Consider the following 13,351-nt stretch of genomic DNA (forward strand, 5'->3'; position numbering starts at 1 on the left):
AACCTTAAAGCTCAAAATCAAAACAAAGCATTGTGGGTTGGGCTGCATAAAACCTTTTATTCCACCTAGAACAACTTTATTTTTTCAGAACTGCCAGCGAACTGAAAAATCAATTAGCACAGCTCTAGAAACCCCACCTAGAAAATAAAAGATTTTGTAGTATACTGTCATGTTGCTTCTTTTTCTAGCATTGAGAAAGCATTATGACCAAAAAGACAATGAGCTTCCACCTTAATAAAATACCACAATTCATACTTCAAAATCTCACCATTCAGTTAAGAGTACTGAGATGCGTTTTTGTGTATCAGTATTATGGGGCACCCTGATTATTCAGTATTGAAAAACAAACTACAGGTGCTGTGCACTGCCAGTGTTAAAGTTGTCTTGTCAGACAACCTTACCATTGCATACAGTATGGTTGGCCTGTACTTGTGATGTGGACTCTTGGGTAAATATCCAGAATAAGCATTCATAGAAGAATTTTTGATGTTTCAGCCAATGCTGTTCTGCAGCTCATGGGGGAAAGGAATGACAGGAGCTTCTATTTTATTTTAAAGCATGTTTTTGAATGATGAAACAGAGTTAACTGTTGTCTGAACATTAGATATGTTTGAAGTCTTGAGACATTTCACTTTCAGATTAGTTTTGTCAAAGGATGGAACATCTGGTACTTCTGAGCCTTTATGCTTTTCAGGGCAGGACCATGTGTCTGTTCCATGCTTAATATGGCCTCTGGGCACAACTGCAATATAACAACTGAATAATGTTCACCTCTCAAACTGTATGTGGCAAGCTTTTGACATTTGAAAGTTTATGCATCACTCAGATGCTGTAACTTTGCATGAAGTATTGAGTCCCCAATATTTAATCCTAACTTTCTAGATTCTGAATTAGTTACAAAGGCAACGCCTTCATCTGCAGTACAAATCTCAAATGACCACCACTGTTCCTCACAGAAGAAACTGTACTATTTTTCTTCTGTCCCTTTAATTTCAACTGGTTTGAGGAAAGTACTCTTTTCACCTACCTCTGAAGACTGTACTAAGCTCTTCTCCTTTTCAAATAAAGTAATATTCTTCCCTGTTTTCTTAACTTTAAAGTTGCTATTGTCATGGAGTAATGTGAGAAATACAAGTATTTCTGAACATGTCATCTAGCATTTGCTGGAACCTGAGTTTTGTATTAGATAAAATAAGTTAAACGTGGAAAATCCAATAAATACCTTTTTGAAAAATACTCATGTGAAAGTTCTCCTAATTTAAGCTCTTGAATGAAAAAAGTGTTGCTTGGTGTTTTCACATCTGTCTGAAAAATCTCTGCATCAAAGAGCTTGCTATCTAAAGCCAATGTATAGGTAGAGATCTAATATTCAATTGTGTGCTGCTTTTTAATGTTTTGAAGACATCTTGTTAGTACCACTGTTCAGATTTTAACTTTAGGATTTTCATCTTGGCCTTTTTGGGAGAAGTGCTATTTTCAAAAGAAATTAGGAGGGAAATGACGTGGCAGAACGGATTTTTTTAAGAGGCTACATCAAAGCAGGCTTGAAGATGGGAGTAAAATTAAAAACTTGGATAGTCACAGGTGTTTGGGCAGAACATAGATGGTGGATGAAGGATGAGACTAATGGTCACTAAATTGTACAGTGTCCTAAAGGACAGACAAGAAGCTTAACTTTGATGTAGTTGTAAACTTAATAAAGGGATTTGAAGAGGGTGGAGGCAGTAGCAGATAAGGCAAAGCATGCATTTTCTGGCAGCATTTTAGGCTGGCTGAAGAGCAGGTAAATCCAACGCAGAAGTCTGCCATTGTCAAAAATTAATAAATTGATTCATTTTATCACTGATTTTTTTTTCTAGCTAAAATGGAATGAAGAGTGCTTTTTAATTTGCAATAGTCTTAAACAGGATAGAATTTCCTTTCAGTGCACTTCAGTGTTTGTGTGAGAACTGATTATTGGGAAGGTGTTGTGAGGAACAGATATAAATATCTGAGCGTAGAGATGTGTTGAGCTAGTCTTGGATAGGACAATGCATGATAGAGAAGATTATTAGCAGGGACAGGGAGAAGTGCTGAACACAGCTTTCTTATAAGAAAGCCCCTACAGTGATGATATTGAAAGAAAACGTCTACGCACATTTGTTAGGGGTTTCTCTGCCTTTCAGCTGCAATCCAAAATGCACTCTTTTTTGCTATAGTATTTAATTCTGTTAAGCTTACAGACACCTCACCTTTCCAATGTAGTGGGACTGAGTCAGCTGTGCTGGGAGTGATACTGAGCCAGTGCAAATGTAGTATACATATCAATCCTGTCAGGCTCCCCTAGGACTAGGGTGGGCCTTCTGTCCTCTAAAATCAAGTAACAGAGAAGGTCTGTACGCAGAGGGAGCTCATATCCAGTTCCAGGCACAGTTGTAGCCTGTGAAGCTAAGCTAGTATTTGTTCAACCTCTTCTGCAACGAGCTCACGTTCCTTACCGCGCTGCTCTCCGGCCCGCAGGACCTGGCAAAGGGCGGCTACAGCGGGGTGACTCTACCCTAAAGACCGGCTTTGCTGGGCTGCAGGGCCCTCGCTCCCCCCGTGAGCTCAGCTCGCCTTTCCGCAGGCGGAGTGCCAGCCAATCGCTCCCCGCTGCACATCCGATCGCAGGCCTACGGCGGAGTTAGGAAAGGGGGCGCGGAGGGAAGAAGGGCTGCGCCATGGTCCGGCGGGGTGCCGAGGACGGGCCGAGCTAAGGGGGGCGCAGCCCGGCCTGACAGGCCCCTCGCCCCGCCGTGTGGCCCCCTAGCTCGCCGCGGGGCGGCGCCGGGCTGCGACTTAGCTCCGGCGGCGGCTCCACGCTCTGTAACCCCCTGAGCCGAGCTCGGGGTCGCCCCCGTCCGCTCGTAGCTGGTGTTTGGGAGCCGAGCCCCAGCCCCGCCAGGCCCAGCCCTGCCGAGTCCCGCCGCTGCCTCCCGCCCACGCTCGCGCCGCCTGCGGCAGCCGGCTCCGTCCGGGGCGCTTCACCCAGCCGCTGCGCGCTGCAAGGAGCGCCCAGAACGGGGCCGGGGCCGGGGCCGCCGAGCGGGCGAGAGCTCTTCGACGGACGCTCAGGCCGGCTGACCCGCGCCGCTTTGTTCGAAACTTCCGCTTCCGGTTCGCTTACCCCTCCGCTTCCGGGTCAGGGCGCTGAGGCGGTTTGGGGGTTCGTCACTCAGCTGTTGCGGAGGCTGAGAGCGGGAGAGGCCGGGAACCGCCGCCGCCCCGCGAGGGATTGACCCCCGGCAGGTGCGTCCCGCCGCCCGGGCAGGAAGCAGTGAGCGGGAGGGACCCCGCCGCCGCCGCCAGCAGAGCCGGGGGCCGAGCCCTCGTTGGCCAGGCGCGGGCTGCGGGGGGGGCCTGCGGTGCCGCGTCTCGGCCCCTGGGCGTGAGCAGCCCTTGGCCGGTGCCTGCGGTGCGGGGTGAGGAGCGGGGGCCGGGCCGGGCCCTGCCTTTGAAGAGCGGGGTGGGCAAGCCGGAGCCTCCCGGGGAGAGCAGCGCGAGTGAGCCGGGTGTGGGAGCGGAGCGCAGGAGGCGGGGTTACAACCTGGCTCTGGCTAGTCTGTGCCGGGGGTGGGGCGGGGTGTGTGTGTGTGGGGGGCGGTGGCTCATACCCGTCCTCCGATGGGTTCGGGGCTGTCTGTCGAGGACGGGGCAGTTGTTCTGCCAAGAATCCCCCCCACCACTCCCAAGAAGCCCTTGACAAGTTCTTTTTGCCAGATTTTCTCCTGGGCACTGTCCTGTGTGCTGGTGACTGAGCGTCGCCTAATGAAAGAAATAAAAGAAACGGGATATGTCCGCATTGGAGCAAGTGTTCATTGTTACTTTGGTGATCTACGCTAATGCTGTTAAAAGACAAGCTGCTTATACGGTTTATAAGGCTAAAAATGGGAAGGACAAAACCCAACAGCTAACAGGGTGTTAGGAAGAATCTTGACTGTCGTGGTTGGCACTGGGGCGCTAAATTTTCCTTTGAAGAATCTGGTCCAGGCCAGTACTCTTTTTATGGTCAGTGGGTATCAGATTTCAGTCTGTCTGATGCTGTCCACTAGTTCTGAAAGACAATTGTTGTGTCTTGGATTATTTTTTTTTTAATAGAGGTGTCTGTATTAAAAATACCCATCAGTTCCTTCAGCAAGCAAATAAAGTATTTAGTGATCCTTAAAATAAAAAGCAGCATCTTATTCTTCTTTGTAGGTAACTACTAAGCTATTCTCAAAACTGGGCTGGTAATCATGGGTGAGGCAAGGTGAAATCAACCATATTGTTTCATGTTTCCTTACGTGAAATCAACCATATTGGTTCTGTTGAAAATTTGAAGGTGGTTGTGGGAATTGCTGTTTGCGCAAATGGATATTGGAAAAAATCTGTATAAAGGAACTGATGAAGTATTATAATTGGCTGATTACCCACATTAAGACTTAATATTGAAAAACATGGTGAAAGAAAGATAGAGTAGCATTAATTATTTTATTTGTCTATGCAATCCTATTGTTTTTTTTCCATCATGTAATACAAAATTTGACAACTTGTAGCTAATACAGCAAAGAATTAAGCTATATCCAATTTGACTGCAAAGGCATTCTGCTTGGTATTAATTGTCTGGTCATTTTTTCCTTTAGGTGTTGCTGCTTTTGATTATTCTTTTTCTATTCGGAATTACTCTACATAATTCAATAAATGTCATATTGGATTTTCAAGGTCTTCAATGAAAGTGTGAGACCTATTGGCCGTTTCATAGCTGTGGATGATCAGTAAACGCTTCTCTCGTCTTTGTGAATCATGGCGTATCAACTGTATAGAAACACCACATTGGGGAACAGCCTTCAGGAGAGCCTGGATGAGCTCATACAGGTGGGAGACAAGTAACTTAATGTCAAGTATGACTGAGCAGTGAGTTAGTGGAATTTAATTAAATTTCCAAACAACTCAGCTAGACAGTGTTAAGAACTAAAAGCACTGCACTTCAAATGCAGGTATGCTACTCATTTCCCTGTAGTTGATGATTTGACAATCAAACTATCATATGAACTCGAAAGTAAAAAATAAAATTGCCATTTAGCCTTTCTTTGACATATGAAATCAAGTTTCTCACTTGAGTATTTGGGTTGAAGAAAAGGATCTTATGCAGATGAAGTAACCAACTTCTGTGTATCCTAGTAAATTAACCTCTTACTTACAACCTGAAACTACCTACTTGATGTTTCTAGTCCAATCATCTCTAGTGAATACTTACTGGGGAAAACACCTGTGCTATCTTTAATGTAAAAAAAGCTCTAAAATAACAAACGTGTTCCTTTTCCCCTGAGTAAAGAAAACTTTGTAGTTAATGTTCATTTAAAGAGTATAAAACCTAGTTGAAGAGCTTTTGGTGTGATAAACAATTTCAGGATGCCTTTTTTAAGGCTTCCCCATGAGTGTCAGCTAACTACCAAAAAAACTCTTCCTTCTGTTTACATTTTAATTATTGAGACACATCTGTCTTATCAAATCTCAGATCTCCATTAGTTGCAACTGATTTTTGCCAAATAACTTTGGACTGTGCTGTGGGTTGGCACTGTCTTCGTCAGGATTGACTTAATAGGACACTAATTAAGAGATCCTGGGTCCAGAGTGACCTGACAATTTTGCTGTGTTTAAATCTGGTGTTAATCACTAGTCTTGTATGTCTGTAGAGAAGGCTGCAGGCCGTGGATGTGGGAGTTACTGCATGTTTTTCAGACCATACTGTCTCTCTGCATGTTAGTCACATTTGTTTCCTCCAAAAAGTTGCAAAAACTAACAAATTTCACTTTATATTTCATGAGGAAGATGGAGTAAAGTCATAAATATATATTTCCAGTAAAGCTACTGGTAAAACTAGTATGCATCTTGAGATTTGTTTCGTGAAAGCTTTGCTTGATGATCCATTTTTATGCATTTTTGAGTCAGTTATAAAGCTAAAAGTTTTTGTTTAATTTTTTTTAAATCATAGTCTCAGCAGATCACCCCTCAGCTTGCCCTTCAAGTGCTACTTCAGTTTGACAAGGCTATAAATTCAGCATTGGCACAACGGGTCAGGAACAGAGTTAATTTCAGGGTAAGTGTGCTGCATATTGAAGTCCCCAACTAACTGATATTCTCCATCTGTGTTCAGATGCTGCATTGAGAAGTATAAGGCTTGTTATCTCTGTTTGCTATGGACGGAAACAAGCCTTTTAAGGGTCCACTTTTTTTCTAAAAATAATACTTTTGTATAGCTCCACATGTGCCATCTGTAGTATGTTGAACTAAATTCCTGCTTTTTTATGTGATTATAATAGGTGCCTGCCTGCAGGCTGTTTGAGTTTCTTGCAGTTGTCACAATTCTGCCATGGAATCTTCCAAGAAATACAGCAGCCAGAAAGTTGACAGGGATTTGAGGGGAAGGGAGTGGGAAGTAAGATCCTGCCAGCTCTACGTGAAAGAAAAATAAAAGTTTAAATGCAGAATTTTCTCCCTAGCATTAGATGCTGGTATTCCAGAATGTGCTAAAAATAATTTATGCTTCCTAAATCACTAGTGTAGAACTGCAATCAGAGGCAAAAATGGCTCCTGGATCAGTAACTGGTTAAAAGATAGGAAACGAAGGGCAGGAATAAATGGCCATTTTTCAGAATGGAGAGAGGTAAATAGTGGTGTCCCCCAGGCATCAGTACTGGGACCAGTACTGTTCAACATATTCATAAATGATCTGAAAAAAGGGGTAAACAGTGAGATGGCAAAATTTGCAGATGGTACAAAACTACACAGGATAGCTAAGTCCAAAGCAGACTGCAAAGAGCTACAAAGGGATCTCATAAAACTGGGTGACTGGGTAATAAAATGGAAATTCAGTGTTGATAAATGCAAAGTAATGCACATTGGAAAACATAATTCCAACTATACATATAAAATGATAGAGTCTAAATTAGTTGTTACTGCTCAAGAAAGAGATCTTGGAGTCATTGTGGCTAGTTCTCTGAAAACATCCACTCAGTGTGAAGCGGCAACCAAAAAATTTTCAGAATGTTGGGAATTATTAGAAAATATCATATTGCCTCTTTATAAATCCATGGTATGCCCACCTCTTGAATACTGCATGCACATCTGGTCTCCCCATCTCAAAAAAGATATATTGGAATTGGAAAAGGTTCAGAAAAGGGCAACTAAAATGATTATTGGCATGGAAAAGTTTCCATATGAGGAGAGGTTAATAAGAGTGGGATTTTGCAGCTTGTAACAGAGATGACTATGGGAGGATATGATAGAAGTCTATACAATCATGAATGCTGTGGAGAAGGTAAATAAGAACGTGTTACTGCTTCTCATAACACACAAACTAGGGGTCACCAAATGAAATTAATAGGCAGCAGGTTTAAAATGAACAAAAGGACGTATTTCTTCACACAACATGCCCTAAACCTGTGGAACTCCCTGCCAGAGGATGTTTGAAGGCCAACTCTATAACAGGGTTCAAAAAAGAACTAGATAAGTTCCTGGAGGATAGATAGGTCCATTAATGGCTATTAGCCTGGATAGGCAGGGGTTGCTTTTTGTCAGAGTCTGGGAGTAGGCAACAGGATGGATTATTTGATGATAACTTATTTTATTCATTCCCTCTAAAGCATTTGGCATTGGCCACTGTAGGAAGACAGGATACTGGACTAGATGGACCAGTGGTGTGACCCAGTATTACCATTCTTAGGCTAGGGAAAAATGTATAATGGGATAGATGACTAAAATTTTATGCATTTATTTAGACATTTTAAAGAGTAGTGCTCAACCACTCTCTTCCCTGCATCCTCTCTTGCTTAGCTTAATTGTTTTGCACATATGGCTTGAACAGCTCGCTAATTTTATCTATAATGATAAGGAATTGGACTGCAAGATCTGAATTATGAATGCCAAACATTTCTTTGCTCGAGAGTATTCAAAATGGAACAACAATGAATATCAAAAATATCTCAAGGAACAACAATGAATATCAAATCAAAAAAGAAATGTTCATGTTAACTGAAATAGACTTTAGAAGAGACACAAAAACCCTTTGTCAAATGTCAGTCTGACTTTGATTTTGAGAGAAAGTCTAGTATTGTCATAAATGATCTTGTTTAAATCCAGAAACATTTGTTGAATTAACATGTGTATAGTTAAATGAAAAATAAAAATAAAAATCTGTTTTATACTGGGACGAAGTCATTAAATAGCCTCCAGTAAAAATAATCTGAGATGAGTTGAACATGTTTTGACTTAGTAAATGATATAAAACATACAGTAATGTACAAAAGAGTAACAAACCACTGTCATTATTCAAAAACATAAAAATAATCATCAATCTAAATCTCCGGTCATGTAGCTCTCTTTCGTTTTATGTGACTCCGAATCTTTCATCCCACCAGTGTTAAAACACTTATACTAGTGTGATGTTCAGAAAGCCAACAGAGAGTAGGAGACACTTTTTCACACAGAACTTGCATCCTATTTGAAGGAATCAATAAGTGAAAGGCTTACAAATGGCCCATAATCTCTTCTTTACATAAATCTTGCTGTTGAAGCCTGTGACCTTATTCTTCATGTATTTTGGAAAACACACAACCATTTCAGAAGGCTGTATTTCTTCTATGATGTTCTTCCTTACTCAAAGTACAATGTTCTTGCATGAACCTGAAAATTTCTACCACATGGGGGTACTCAAACTACACAGTTTTCCTCTGAATTACTTAAGTCTGTGTTCCTTCAGCTTTATGCTTGCATGTTCTGGCTCATAGTTAGCTTAATAAAGAAGCACATCCAATCTGATTATAAATACAAAGGCACATACTTTAAATTAATGAATATCAGTAAATTACTTAAGTAACTCTTTTGAGAAGCAGGTAAGATGACAATTTTTCAAATGTTAAGAATTTTGTAGCTATAGCTACAAGAATAATTTTATTTTTCTGTTACTGTGCAGGAGATCTTTTGAAAATATTAGTTTTTATGTTATATCTTTCTTTTAAAGGGCTCCTTGAATACATACAGATTCTGTGATAATGTGTGGACTTTTGTTCTGAACGATGTTGAATTTCGAGAGGTAACTGAACTCGTGAAAGTGGATAAAGTGAAAATTGTAGCATGTGATGGAAAAAGTAAGTATAGTACTATAGTACTGAGCTGAAGTATAAATGTTAGGTTAGCAGAGATGAAACTTGAATGGTATTATGAAATACACTTTGTGCAGCTGGAGTTTTTAAGTAGTCTGTGGTTGGAGCAGTATTCTACCTCTGGTAATATCCTACATAATTCAGATTAGAACAGGAGCGCACAACCCTCCTGCACACAAGGAGAAATTAAATGATTAATTCAGAGGAGCAAGTTACAAGTGTGTTCTGCACTAAATCATAGTCTTATTTAAAGCTGTTATTTCAATTAAAGCTGCCGTGGGACATGATTTTAGTGGCATATGAATAAACATAAATATGCTTCTGACAAGCCAAAGTACTACCAAAGATAAATGTGACTAGTCCTAGTGGTCACTTGTTGCTAAGGTATATAACTAAAACAATTAGAATAACAAGATAGGAATTTTTGAGATACTTAAATTTCTCCCAAGTCTCATTAACCTTCTGGTTATCAACGTGCCACCATGGAAAATTGAAGTAAAGATATCATTCTTTTTGGAGCTACTAATGCACCAAAGGATGAAAAATGCCACTGTTTGTTCAGCAGGAATAATCAACTAATAAGGGCATTGTTGGAAGCTCTTGGTGAAATATCAGTTCAGTATCCTAGGAGACTGAGGGACCCCAGGTTTGAGAAATGTTGTCTACAGTATTACAGACCAAGCCCTGTAATTTGTGCATGCAATGACTTTACTGTCCATGGGAGGTCATTAGCTCATACATTCCATCTCTACTTGTCCAGCTTGTTTAGCCAAATGTTCCATTGAAGTGCTTTACCAAAGAATAACCTTCTATAGTTTATGGCTGATGGATTTCAATTGCTTAAGATTCCCTTTTTAATATATTAAAAGGAGTGAGTGCGAACAGAAACCCTTTATAGTACATCTTTTTTAAAAGGTCTTGGAGCATGGACCTGATCCTGTTAGAGCTTCCTGACCTTGCCACAATTGTAGGGAAGTTTTTAAACAAATTGGTTCCCAACAATTGATAGGTTATTCCACACCTACCTTGTCTTTAATGTTGGGCATGCATGTTACCTTCATCCACCTGTTTATTTCTTAAGATGTATTTATGGTAGCAGTTAAAGGAAAAGCTTACTTCGCGTATCTGAATAATTTCCATTTATAATATCACAATATAAGAACAGCATTTGAAGACCAGAGTACATAAAGTTGCTGACAATATCTTTAGTATTTTAGCATTGTTCAGCAAGTAAAAATAAGGACTGTCCTATCCATTGTTATCTTGTCTTGACATCAATAACTAGACTACTCATTTGTCCCATGGCACCGGGAACAAAAGAGAGGTAATAACAGCAAGTATCAGATATAGCAGTATCAGCTGGCTGCCTCTCTTACAGTTGCTTACTCTTTCTTACTGTTGCTTGTATGTTCAAGTAGTTCAGCTTCATAAAGAATTCTTACGTCTATATGATATTTTAAATCTATCAGACTCCACAAAAGCCTGTATGTTGTCACTTATCAGCCATCTGACGACCTTTCTCTTGAACAGACTACATGGCCTTGTAGCATTTGCATGCTCAAGAGCGAATTTTGTGAGCTGGATAGAATCAAGTGTTTAAGCATATACTCTAATTTAGAGCAAACTTATTTTAGTTTTCAAAAATGGTGACTTAATAGCAAACCCTACGTAGGGATAGAGAATTTTTACGTTCAAGCTTTTCGTTACTGCTAACAAAGTGAAATAACGCAACTACACCACACCTGTTCCTAGCAATGGAGAGGATACATATGGAAACAAAATTGTCCGGGTACAGGGCTGTTTCAGCTCTTATAATACAGACACTAAATTGTTGTGTTTTGAGACTGGCAGAGAGAATATTAATTTTTTGTTAAGACATTGCAAAGTTGAGTATGAGTTCTCCGTATTTATTTATACACTTTCTCTTTCTTTTCTAGATACTGGTTCCAATACTACAGAATGAATAGAAATGTAGTTTTTGTGCAACATTTTCTGTTAATATGCAGCACTTTCTGGAGAGAAGCATGGGAAAGGACTGTTCATAATTTATTCTGGTGATGCAGACATGAGTTAATCCATGTTAGAATGTATCACAGAAAGACAGTGAAAAGAAATATCTTTCTGTAGCATTTCTTCAATTCACCTTATAGGACATGAAGAAAACAATGTTACTTTTTTAAATGACAAAACAAATATTGTTGCCTTTTTTGTTCAAAGTAATTTCTCTAATAAACTTTTATTTAAAATTTTCTAGAGAAGTGAGTGATAATTAGAAAGGTGTTGTTTAGTTAAAGCAATCTCCCTTACAAAATTACCTTAAGCCTCAGGTAAACTACTGTTGGAGTAGTGATGGGAGGTGCACAGCTCTAGCTCACTAATACAAATGTGGCCCGCATAACTGAAACTAACTGGGACACTTACTTGGGGTTAGTGACTAAATAGACTTGGAATCTGACCTACTATTGCCACTAGAAATTATTGCTAAAAATGGGGTGGAGGCACATTAGCAATTGTTGTGCCCTTGTACTGCCAGGGCATGTGCTGTGCCTGTTTCTGAAGTAAAATCTTTCCATTTGTAGCATTGTCAATTTTGCTCCCTTTACAAACCCTGCATTAATTTGCATTTTAAAAAATGGGCATTGTGTGCTTAATCAAGGAAGTTAAAATGATTAAGTTCAGTCCCATGAGAACATTCTAAATTCTCAAATGTTAAGCAATTTATCTCATTTATTTTATTCAAGCTCTGGTCTAATATATTTGACTGAACACTTATCAAACTTCAGTACAGTATTCTACTGAAATTCTGTTAATGTTCAGCTATGAATTTTTAAAAAGCCCCGATTAACACCCCATCGCAAGTTCTATAATTACTCTTCCTATGATTTGGATATGACAAACAGGGTTTTTTTTATGCGTGACGCAGGTACTTAGGGAATCTTAAGTGTCACAATTGAAAAAGCTCTTGGTAAATTTATTCCCTCTACTAACTAGCTGTACTGGGTCTGTAGGAAAATATTTTTAGAATGGGTAATTATGGTTGGTTTGGCAGCATTAAAAGTTCCAGAGAACACATCTCCCATTAGGGTAACTATTTAAAAAAATCTTGGTTGAATTTTGAACCTAATGTACTTTTATGTCTAAACTCAATAGTATATATTTTTTGTATTTATAATACAGTTACTATCCCTCCAAATTCATCACCGTAGATCAGCTGTAGCTTTTTGGATTAGGCAATATAACAAAAGGATACGTAAAGATAGTTATAAAATTGGAATGACTTGTAATAGTGACAGTAGCAAAAGTTGTATACTATGCTGATTGCCATAGCAATGTAACTTCCACTAGCTTGTGTAAAGGCTTATTTGGGGTTTCTAAAAGAAAAAACTTTGTGTCTATATATCTATGGTTGTACCAAAAACCAATTTTCAGCACATAGCACTAATCCTTCTAGATCCTTGCTTGGAAACCTAAGCTTCAAACTGATGCTGTAGCTACAGGCATTTGTAGGACTAATACAAAATAGACACCACCTGTTGTGTCTTGTGGCAAAACTTTAACTAGAAATTTTTGATGACAGATTCATATTTATCCTTTAACTTACAAAAGGACTGTATCCATTAGTGGGGAATCAGGCCTTTTCAGCATCAAAACTCAAGTCAAAGCCTTCACAATAGCGAAAGGATATCTTCTCTGTCAGGTAAGCCTACAAATGTTTTGTATTGATCCCAAGATAATATGCAAAGCACATTTTAACATCTCCCTTTAAAAGTGTCATAAGTCAATGGGGTCTCTTCCTTGTTAACTAATAATTTGTGCAGTCTTTAGTGTCTTGGGGATATCTCTCATGTATGTGTTCTGCATGTTTGTCTTATCCTGTAGATATTACAATTTTGTGGAAATATCCAGTGGGTCTAGAAGAACTTCCAGCTTTCAGTGCTTAATATTCTATATCTCAGAGGCTGTTGAAGTTCTGTTCATATGCCCCTATTGCCACAGCACAAGATAAATACACGTTTGCAGAAGGAGTTACCTTCATTCCTTTATTTGTCCTTAGATGAGTTAAAACCATCTAAAACATGATGTTCATGGTGGGTGGAATGCCCCTTTCTTTAGGCTCCTGATGGCGGACTGTCAGGGGGAGTACCATCCTTTTCCCCTCTCTATAGAGGATCATCCCGTTCCCCAATCAT

At 39.8% G+C, this 13,351-nt stretch overlaps 1 protein-coding gene across 2 annotated transcripts; it reads left to right on the forward strand.

Annotated features, from left to right (window-relative positions):
• Nucleotides 1-3,118: 3,118 nt before the first annotated feature.
• On the forward strand, nt 3,119-11,410 carry GTF2A2 (general transcription factor IIA subunit 2). Of its 2 annotated transcripts, none has more exons than XM_067534546.1 (5): nt 3,119-3,267; nt 4,720-4,872; nt 5,993-6,097; nt 9,020-9,146; nt 11,099-11,410. In XM_067534546.1, exons 2-5 carry the CDS (start codon nt 4,801-4,803, stop codon nt 11,122-11,124), a joined length of 330 nt encoding a protein of 109 aa, XP_067390647.1. In that variant the 5' UTR covers nt 3,119-3,267; nt 4,720-4,800; the 3' UTR covers nt 11,125-11,410. The 2 variants fall into 2 exon arrangements, with proteins under 2 accessions (XP_067390647.1, XP_067390646.1); XM_067534545.1 differs by having other exon boundaries at nt 3,134-3,267; nt 4,641-4,872.
• Nucleotides 11,411-13,351: the final 1,941 nt, after the last annotated feature.

The sequence above is a fragment of the Emydura macquarii genome, unplaced genomic scaffold (genome assembly GCF_026122565.2).
Source record: "Emydura macquarii macquarii isolate MOO-44397 ecotype Brisbane River unplaced genomic scaffold, CSIRO-AGI_Emac_v2 contig_3451, whole genome shotgun sequence".
Taxonomy (NCBI): domain Eukaryota; kingdom Metazoa; phylum Chordata; order Testudines; family Chelidae; genus Emydura; species Emydura macquarii.

Bases quoted from the DNA above. Each gene is read 5' to 3' on its own strand.
- GTF2A2 (XM_067534546.1), top strand. From the start codon at position 4,801: ATGGCGTATCAACTGTATAGAAACACCACATTGGGGAACAGCCTTCAG. The intron at 6,098-9,019 runs GTAAGTGTGCTG...TTTCTTTTAAAG, and splicing joins GGAACAGAGTTAATTTCAGG to GGCTCCTTGAATACATACAG. The intron at 9,147-11,098 runs GTAAGTATAGTA...TTTCTTTTCTAG, and splicing joins TGTAGCATGTGATGGAAAAA to ATACTGGTTCCAATACTACA.